This window comes from Cebus imitator, unplaced genomic scaffold, assembly GCF_001604975.1.
Source record: "Cebus imitator isolate Cc_AM_T3 unplaced genomic scaffold, Cebus_imitator-1.0 Scaffold441, whole genome shotgun sequence".
Lineage (NCBI taxonomy): Eukaryota > Metazoa > Chordata > Mammalia > Primates > Cebidae > Cebus > Cebus imitator.
Window position 1 is genome coordinate 1435738 of NW_016107756.1, and position 10270 is coordinate 1446007.

A 10270-nucleotide genomic window follows, 5' to 3' on the forward strand; every position below is an offset into this window, starting at 1 on the left:
CAGAGGGACACACAGGAGCACCCGGCCACCTCCCTGACATCACCCACTACAGAGGGACACACAGGAGCAGCCGGCCACCTCCCTGACATCACCCACTGCAGAGGGTCACACAGGAGCAGCCGGCCACCTCCCTGACATCACCCACTGCAGAGGGTCACACAGGAGCACCCGGTCACGTCCTTGACATCATCCACTGCAGAGGGTCACACAGGAGCACCTGGCCACCTCCCTGACATCACCCACTGCAGAGGGTCACACAAGAGCACACAGAGACCTCCCTGACATCACCCACTGCAGAGGGTCACACAGGAGCACCTGGCCACCTCCCTGACATCACCAACTGCAGAGGGTCAGACAGAAGCACCCAGTAATCTCCCTGACATCACCAACTTGGTGCCTTTCCTTCTGGTCTTGTAGGCAATGCCATGTCCCTCAACTTCTGTTAGCAGGAGGCAGGGCCCCCCAGACTCCCCTAGGATTAATGGATGGAGCCAGTGTATTAATGCTCAGCCTCGGCATGGCCTGGAGGTTGGCCAGACATGCAGTCTCTCAGCTCCCACTCAGACCCACCAAATCTAAATCTGCGTGTTCAGGAGATTGCCAGGTGATTCCCATGCACACTTGGGATTGAGAAGTACCAATCTAAAATTAAATATTAATTTTATAAAACTTCAGCTCCAAACAAACCTATGTATGTATTCTAAATGGTGAAGGAAAAAGGTCAAAGAGCCTGATGAGGCCGGGCACGCCAGCTCACGCCTATAATCCCAGCACTTTGGGAGGCTGAGGCGGGCAGATCACCTGAGGTCAGGAGTTCAAGACCAGCCTGGCCAACACGGTGAAACCCCCATCTCTACTAAAAACACAAAAATTAGCCAGGTGTGGCGGCCTGTGCCTATAATCCCAGCTACTTGAGAGACTGAGACAGGAGAATTGTTTGAACCTGGGAGGTGGAGGTTTGTTTGAACCTCGGAGTGAGCCGAGATCGCACCACTGAACTCCAACCTAAGCAACAGTGCAAGACTCCGTTTCAAAAAAAAAAAAGAGGCTGATGAGATGCCTGTAAGTGCAGAACTTGTGGGTAAATCGGATTTATCTTTCTTTCACTCTATGTAACCCCAGGAGCACCGAGAACTCAATTATTAGCTGAATCTGTCTACAGCTAACAGATACAAGGAAAATGCATCTCAGACTGCCCAGTTAAGTGCTTTGCTAATTAAAAAACCTGGCTGGGTGAAGGCTGGGAAGGAGGCATTCACACAATAAAGAATAAAAGCACGGTCTGTCTTATTAACAATCATTATTTCGGGATGGATGCAGCGGCTCAAGCCTGTCATCCCAGCACTTTGGGAGGCCGAGGCAGGTGGATCACTTGAGTCCAGGAGTTCAAGACCAGCCTGGGCCACACAGCAAAACCCGTCTCTACTAAAAATACAAAACGTGAGAAGGGCATGGTGGTGTGTACCTGTAATCCCAGCTACTTGGGAGGCTGAGGTGAGAGGATGGCTTGAACCTGGGAGGCAGGGGCTGCAGTGAGCAGAGATCGCACCACTGTACTCCAGCCTGGACGACACAGTGAGACCCTGACTTAAAAATACACATATAGGCCAGGCACAGTGGATCACACCTGTAATCCTGGCACTTTGAAAAGCCAAGGTGGGTGGATCATGAGGTCAGAAGTTCAAGACCGGCCTGACCAACATGGTGAAACCTCATCTCTACTAAAAATATAAAAGTTGGCCGGGCACAGTGGCAGGCACCTATAACCCCAGCTACTCGGGAGGCTGGGGCAGAAGAACTGCTTGAACCCAGGCGACAGAGGTTGCAGTGAGCCAAGACTGCACCACTGCACTCCAGCCTGGGCGATAGAGTGAGACTGTCTCAAAAAAAAATTTCTGAAAAACACCATGATTAGTACTCTAAGTCCTGGTTTACAACACTCTCAGGAAACTAATTTTCTTACCTAGAAGGTAATACCCATTCAGCCCACACTATTATGCCTCTTTGCATACATTACCTATACATGCTCCCAACAATTATATGGACAAAGCTTTACCATCCCCACTTTGCAGGAGAGAAAACTAAGGCCCAATGACTCTGAGTGATGAAACTGAGGATCACTCTCAAGTCTTTCACAGTAAACCTTTGGGATAAGATTTTGGTGAAGTCATTTGAGAGGCTGTACTCCATGTCCCAACCATATTAGAACCCACCATGCCAGCAGTGAGAAGCAGCTGTCTTACTAAGACAGTATTTATTATTATTATTTTATTTATTTATTTTTTGAGACAGAATCTCACTCTGTTGCCAAGGCTGGAGTGCAATGGTGCCATCTCGGCTCATTGCAACCTCTGCCTGGCGGGTTCAAACAATTCTCCTGCCTCAGCCTCCCCAGCAACTGGGATCACAGGTGTGTGCCACCATACCTGGCTGACTTTTCTATTTTTAGTAGAGATGGGGTTTTACCATGTTGGCCAGGCTGTTCTCGAACTCCTGACTCAGGTGATCCGCCTGCCTTGGCCTCCCAAAATGCTAGGATTACAGGCATAAGCCACCACACCCGGCCCCACAATTCTTATGTTTAAAAAGTGGCATAGAATTCACACCGTGACAATTCTAAGATGTTGAGGACCACGAATATTCATGGAAATAATGATGCCCTTCTTAAAGGAAAGCCAGAGGTGCGGTGAGCCTGTGGAGCAGGTGTCCAGGAGCCGCACGGAGCCAGGGCTGGAGCACCTACCTTGGATTCCATAGAGCCGGTTAAGGCGCGACCGCCGGGCCTCGTCGGTGTAGGGGACGGCCAGCCAGGGCATCTCACTGAAGTACTGTTTGAAGGACTCCTCCGACCTACAGAGAGACACATGTGGCAGGCAGGGCTCTATGATCATCCCACCTGCACCACCGCCGAGTCCTCCCCACCTGGACCACAGCCGAGTCCTCCCACCTGCACCACCACTGAGTCCTCCCCACCCGGACCACTGCCATGTCCTCCCGCCTGCACCGCCGCCAACTCCTCCCCAACCGGACCACCACCGAGTCCGCCCGCCTGCACCACCGCCGAGTCCTCCCCACCCGGACCACCGCCGAGTCCTCCCGCCTGCACCACCGCTGAGTCCTCCCCACCCGGACCACCGCCATGTCCTCCCTGCCTGCACCACTGCGAAGTCCTCCCCACCCAGACCACTGCCATGTCCTCCCTGCCTGCACCACCGCCAAGTCCTCCCCACCCGGACCACCGCCGAGTCCTCCTGCCTGCACCACCGCCGAGTCCTCCCCACCCGGACCACCGCCGAGTCCTCCCGCCTGCACCACTGCGAAGTCCTCCCCACCCGGACCACTGCCATGTCCTCCCCGCCTGCACCACCGCCAAGTCCTCCCCACCCGGACCACCGCCAAGTCCTCCCGCCTGCACCACCGCTAAGTCCTCCCCACCCGGACCACTGCCATGTCCTCCCCGCCTGCACCACTGCAAAGTCCTCCCCACCTGGACCACTGCCATGTCCTCCCCGCCTGCACCACCGCCAAGTCCTCCCCACCAGGACCACCGCTGAGTCCTCCCGCCTGCACCATCGCCAAGTCCTCCCCACCTGGACCACCGCCGAGTCCTCCCGCCTGCACCACCGCTAAGTCCTCCCCACCTGGACCACCGCCGTGTCCTCCCCACCCGCACCACTGCCGAGTCCTCCCACCTGCACCACCGCCGAGTCCTCCCCACCCGGACCACCGCCGTGTCCTCCCCACCCGCACCACCGCCGAGTCCTCCCACCCGCACCACCGCCGAGTCCTCCCGGCCCGCACCACCGCCGAGTCCTTCCCGCCCGCACCACCGCCGAGTCCTCCCGCCTGCACCACCGCCGAGTCCTCCCGGCCTGGACCACTGCTGAGTCCTCCCGCCTGTACCACCGCTGAGTCCTCCCACCTTGCCTGAGTTCTGCCCAGAGTTTCTGCAGACGTTGGAGTTTCCAACCCCTGTGCTTCTCAGACACCAGGCTACGGGGGTGCGTTCTTCCACGTGTGCTGGTGTCCACCGAGAAGCAAATGCCTTGGCACAGCAGGCAGGTCCGCACTAAGAAGCCAGGCCACTTCACAGCTCCCATCCCAGCAATTTAACTCATGTCCAGCTTTCCATTTCTCAGCACAGACAGGTCTTACTTGCCCAGGGAGCTTCGATGTACACAGGCACTGTATACCCTGAGAGTTCTAATTTGTGCATGAAACAGCGACTTACACGGGTTCACAAATTTAAGAACCATATACCTATGATTCTACAGGTAAAAAACTCTCAGAAAGACACACCTACTCAAGTGGCAGAAGGTGGATTGGGGGTTCCCTGTGGCTGGGGTTTATGGGTAGAGACTGACCCAAGGAACCTACATGGTGACGAAAATGTTCTGTATCTTATCTGTGATGGTGGTGATTACGTGGGCACGTACATTACTCAACTGTAAACCTAAAATGCATGCATTTTATAACATAAATTATGCTTCAATAAAGTTGAAGCTTAAAGCTTTCAAAAATGATTGTGGCCAGGCATGATGGCTCATGCCTGTAATCCCATCACTTTGGGAGGCCAAGGTGGGCGGATTACTTAAGCCCTTGAGCTCAAGACCAGTCAGGAAAAATGGCAAAACCCCATCTCTACTAAAAATACAAAAATCAGCCGAGCCGGATGTGGTGGTGTGTGTCTATAGTCCCAGCTGCTCGGGAGGTTGAGGTGGGAGGATCACTTGAACGCGGGAAGTGGAGGTTGCAGTGAGCTGAGATTGCACCACTGCACTCCAGCCTGGGTGACAGAGAGAGACTCAGTCTCAAAAAAACTGACAGCCGCACCTGGCACAGCTTCAGGCTGAGACGGGAGCCGCGGCATGGCAGAGCAGGACTGTGGGCCGACAGCGCGCCCTGGATGGCGTGGACACGGCAGATGGAATAAGGGCAAAGTGCCCTCCAAGTGCCAGCATCTTGGTCCTGCTGTGAACAGGAACGTAAGTGGCAGAGGCGGCAGGCGACTCCATCCATACTGGGCGGGGGTTTTGAGATGCAGGAAGCTCACTGGTAAGAGAGGCCTTACGAGGGGGACCTGACTTACTCCAGGATGTCTGCCCTTCCTGTTTTGTGATTCCTTATCTGTGTGCATTCAAACAGCACCGCATACAGTGCATGGCCAGAGCTAAGAAAACAGCCACCCAAGACAGGTGTCCGGTTACATCAGTCTCCGGCTCCTTCCCACCCTCCCCCTGCCTTGTCTTTTTACCACAATCTACAAAGCTGAGCAAATCAGAAGATGCGTCCTAATCTCAAACAATCCAGGCCTGAATGGGGACGTATTCCAGTATTTATGACAAGAAGAGGTTCTCAGCCAGGAGCAGTGGCTCACATCTATAATATCAGCACTTTGGGAGGCCAAGGCGGGTGGATCATGAGGTCAGGAGTTTAAGACCAGCCTGGCCAGCATAGCGAAACCATGTCTCTACTAAAAACTACAAAAATTAGCCGGGGGCCGGGCGTGGTGGCTCACACCTGTAATCCCAGCACTTTGGGAGGCCGAGGCAGGTGGATCACGAGGTCAAGAGATTGAGACCATCCTGGTCAACATGGTGAAACCCCATCTCTACTAAAAATACAAAAAATTAGCTGGGCATGGTGGCGTGTGCCTGTAATCCCAGCTACTCAGGAGACTGAGGCAGGAGAATTGCCTGAACCCAGGAGGTGGAGGTTGCGGTGAGCTGAGATCGCGCCATTGCACTCCAGCCTGGGTAACAAGAGCGAAACTCCGTCTCAAAAAAAAAAAAAAAAAAATTAGCTGGGCATGGTGGTGGGCGCCTGTAATCCCAGCTACTCGGGAGGCTGAGGCAGGAAAACTGCTTGAACCTGGGAGGTGGAGGATGCAGTGAGCTGAGATCATGCCACTGCACTCCAGCCTGATGACAGAGTGACACTCCATCTCAAAACCAAAAAAAAAGATGTCAGCCACCTACAGAGAAGGGGCCCAGTGAGGCTTGTCACCATGCGACTGACCTGTCTGCACTAACGAAGATGATCTCGAAGTTCTGGCCGGCCTCCTTGATCTTCCGGTAGGATTCCACGAGCACCCGGGTGAGGCTTCGGCAGGGCGGACACTGAAAGGCAGGACAGTGAGACCCGCTGTGATGCCCCTTCTCCACATCCCACCACTAACCATCAGAGGCCAGGGGAGCAGGACGAGCAGGATTGGGACAGCAATATCCCATTCACGAGAGGGGTGGATGTGAGACGTGCTATCCAGAGGCTGAGGCAGGAAGATGGCTCGAGCCTCAGCGTGTGAGGCCAGCCTGGGCAACAGAGCAAGACCTAGTCTCTTGAATGAATGAAAGTGAATGATGAGACAAAAATAAACATGCCTCTCTTAAAGGTGAGCATCCAGCGCAAGTGCCCACACTGTCCCTGTGCAGTGTGAGCAGGCAGCAGCCAGCATGGATTCATCTGCATGGATTAAAAGGAATATCCAGGCCAGGCGCGGCGGCCCACGTCTGTAACCCCAGCACTCTGGGAGGCTGAGGTGGGGGGATCACTTGAGGTCAGGAGTTCGAGACCAGCCTGGCCAACATGGTAAAACCCTGTCTCTACTAAAAATGCAAAAATTAGCTGGGCTTGGCAGTATGTGCCTATAGTCTCAGCTCCTTGAAAAGCTGAGGCTGGAGAATTACTTGAACCCGGGAGGTGGAGGGTGCAGATGATGCACGTGGGTGCATCATCACATGGAGCCGAGATTACGCCACTGCACTCCAGCCTGGGTGACACAGCAAGACACTGTCTCAAAAAAAAAAAAAAAAAAAAAAAAGGGCCAGGCATGGTGGCTCACTCCTGTAATCTCAGCACTTTGGGAGGCCAAGGCAGGCGGATCACTTGAGGTCAGGGTTCCAGACCAGCCTGGCCAACATGGTAAAACTCCGTCTCTACTAAAAATACAAAATTAGCTGGGTGTGGCGCACATGCCTGTAATGCTAGCTACTGGGGAGGCTGGTGCAGGAGAATCACTTGAACCCAGGAGGTGGAGGATGCAATGAGCTGAGATTGCACCACTGCACTCCAGCCTGGGCGACAGAGCGAGACCCTGTCTCAGGAAAAAAAAAAAGTGGACTATTGTTATAGACCCGTCTAAAGAAGTCATTTATTGCTGCTTTTTTCATTCATAATCATAAGCACTTATTGTCAAGCAGGCCTCGGGCACAGGAGAAGCTGGAAACTCCTGCCCGGCCATCTCACCTCCAGAGGCCAGCCACAGCCGGGCTTGCTGGCCACCTCACCGCTTCCTTCTGTCCGAAAGAAAGGGGGGCCAAACGCTCACCCAGTGTGCAGAGAAGTAGACGCCCACGTGGGAGCCCTCCAGGCTGCTGCTCTCCAGGGACTGCCCGCTACTTCTCAGCAAGGGCCCGGCGATGACCTCCCTGAACGGTTTAGGGCCCCAGGGGAACTCCAGACCTGAAACAGAAAACAGACGGTGGTGGTTACGACTCTCCGTGATGGCCTAGGAACCAGGAGGCCTCAGCGCAGCGGGCATGACATCATCATCACGGGGAATTTGTTCACACGTCCACAGGCTCTGCAGCTGACACAGGAATCAAAGCAGAACCACCACCTGCCCTCCAGGCAACGCTTCCCAAACCCGGATGGTCACTGTCTTCTGGGGGCTTCTGAGAAGTCTGCATGCCCAGGTCACATCCTGCGGCTGGAGAGCCAGGAGCAACGCAGCGATGTCTGTGCGAAGCCAAGCAGGCTCCGCAGTCACTGTGATGGCGAGCTCGGTGTGGACACTGCCCCAGTGTCCACCTGATACCCAGGACTGTGGATTCAATCCCAGCCATCCCGTCTTGGTAGTCACCAGCTGGGGGATTTTAAAATGCAAGGGTCCTGGGCCCCAACCTGAGATTCTGATTCGATGGCTCTCGACGGGGCTGAGGGAACCAAGTGAGAATTTAAGTCTAATAAAAGAAAAGAGTAAAGCCCACCCAGCCCAGATGCTCCACGTTCTGACGGCAGCTAAGCTCCAGGCGGGTAGACTGAATAACATGCCCCCTACTCAACTCAACAGTGTCTTCTCACCTCATGGTCCAAGGACCACTGCAAGGAGAGCACAGCCTGGCTGAACATGCAGGTGGTCAGGCCTCCTGGAAACAAGCAAAATCCACCACCCTCTGGAGGTTGGGCTCAGGAGTCCACACCAGGCCAGGCTCCCCAGCTGCCCCCAGAATCCCAGCACTTGGGAGGCCGAGGCGGGTGGATTGCTAGTGCTGAAAACTTAGGCTGACCCTGTCTCTACAAATAATGAAAACCCAGCTGATGTGGCGGTGCACACCTGTAGTCCCAGTCACGTGGGAGGATCAGGTGAGCCCGGGAGGTCGAGGCTGCAGTGAGCTGTGATCACACCACAGCACTTGGCCTGGGAAAGACAGAGATACTGTCTCCAAACAAAGGAAAAGGTTCGTGTTTGCCTCCACCATGCCCTGGTTTTTACTGAGGGCAATTCTTTGAAGTAGGTGACTTTTTAAACTTTATTTTATTTATTTATTTAGAGACAGAGTCTTGCTCTGTCGTCCAGGCTGGAGTGCAGTGGCGTGATCACAGCTCACGGCAACCTCCGCCTCCCGGGTTCAAGCGATTCTCCCACCTCAGCCTCCTGAGTAGCTGAGGCTGCAGGCGTCCGCCAACACACTGGCTAATTTTTCTATTTTTAGTAGAAACGGGGTTTCTCCATGTTGGTCAGGCTGGTCTTGAACTCCTCCTGACCTCGTGATTCGCCCGTCTCAGCCTCCCAAAGTGCTGGGATTACAAGTGTGAGCCACTGCACCAGGCTTTTTTTTTTTTTTCTCGAGACGGAGTCCCACTCTGTTGCTCAGGCTGGAGTGCAGTGGCACAATCTCGGCTCACTGCAACCTCCACCTCCGAGGTTAAAGCGATTCTCCTGCCTCAGCCTCCTGAGTAGCTGGGATTACAGGCACCCACCATCATGCCTGGCTACTTTTGTTTTGTAATTTTAGTAGAGACAGGGTTTTACCATATTAGTTAGGCTGGTCTCAAACTCCTGACCTCAGGTGATGAGCTTTGGCCTCCCAAAGTGCTGGGATTACAGGCGTGCATCACCACGCCTGGTCTTTAGTGACATCTGAACTGGGAAAAACGTGTGAGCAGTCTTGAATGTTCTCACTGAATGGATAAGGGAGGTAAGGAGATTCACAGCCCTGCCCTCACTCCAGTGCAGGAGGGAAAGCAGCCACGTGGACAGCCTTGAGTGGGACTGGAGGAACAGCTCCACGAGCGGCCAGCGAGACTATGGCCTGCAGGGCCGGCAGCTCCAGGCATCAGGCACGCTCACCACCAAGCCGGGAGAGCGAGGCAGGCACTGGGACTTTGCTGTGTAACATTTTAAGGAGGAAAAACCCCACTCGGCCTGCCTCTAGCTGTGAAGGGGCTGCTGCCATGGAAGCAGCACTAGAAGCCGGGATCTGAGCTCTCCCACGGCCTTTCCTCTCCCACTCTCCCACGGCCTCCTCGGGCCTCCGAGCCTTGCTCCTTTTTGCGGATTCCATCTCTTTTGTCCCGTGAACTGAAGCCCCGAGGAGGGACATTCCTATCCCTGTAAAAATCTTCTAACCATGGAGGATACTGTAATTTCACCAGGACGATACTCTCTAGCCACGCACACCCACGTATGTATGTTTCACAAGTGCTCTCTACCAGTGGGGCAGAGACTGGGGCGTGGGGAGGGGCCGGGTCAGGAGAGGACCCCACACAGGATTAGGGGAGGGGCGTGGGGGAGGGGCGGGGTCTGGTAAGAACCCCACGCAGGGTTTAGGGGAGGGATGTGAGGGAAGGGCAGGGTCAGGAGAGGACTCCACGCAGGGATTAGGGGAGGGGCGCGGGAGAGGCGCGGTCACGGGAGGCCCACCCGCTCATGCCGAGGTCTTACCTTCCGGGTCGTCCCGGATCACCAGCAGCCCGTTCCTGCACACGACCTTCCCGGTGGTGGCATCTAGGAATATTAGCGATGGAATGTTGGAAATTCGGTATTTGTTCCAGAGTTTGAGCTGCAGGAAAAAAAGCAAAAGAAGGTGGTTAAGTCCAAACCAGATTCCCTGCAGAGTTCTTTAGAGCCTCTTAGGCCTGGAGGCTAGATGAACGGGCAAGCCTCAAAGCAAACAGAAAAGAATAATCGGTTCTACACGGGGCTGCTGGGCAAACGGGCACGGTCACTGCAACGCCGCTGGCCCCCGTGGTCTGGGACAGTGCGGGG

The 10270-nt window shown here is 54.7% G+C and overlaps 1 protein-coding gene across 1 annotated transcript in view; it reads right to left on the bottom strand.

Annotated features, from left to right (window-relative positions):
- The window catches only part of NXN (nucleoredoxin), a 163040-nt gene that overhangs the window by 22436 nt on the left and 130334 nt on the right, over window positions 1-10270 (bottom strand). Inside the window, exons 2-5 of the mRNA XM_017510601.2 lie at window positions 9947-10064; window positions 7328-7461; window positions 6019-6119; window positions 2744-2850 (exon numbers count right to left, since the gene is read on the bottom strand). Coding sequence (XP_017366090.1) covers window positions 2744-2850; window positions 6019-6119; window positions 7328-7461; window positions 9947-10064 — 460 coding nt within the window. The remainder of the gene's footprint in view (window positions 1-2743; window positions 2851-6018; window positions 6120-7327; window positions 7462-9946; window positions 10065-10270) is intronic.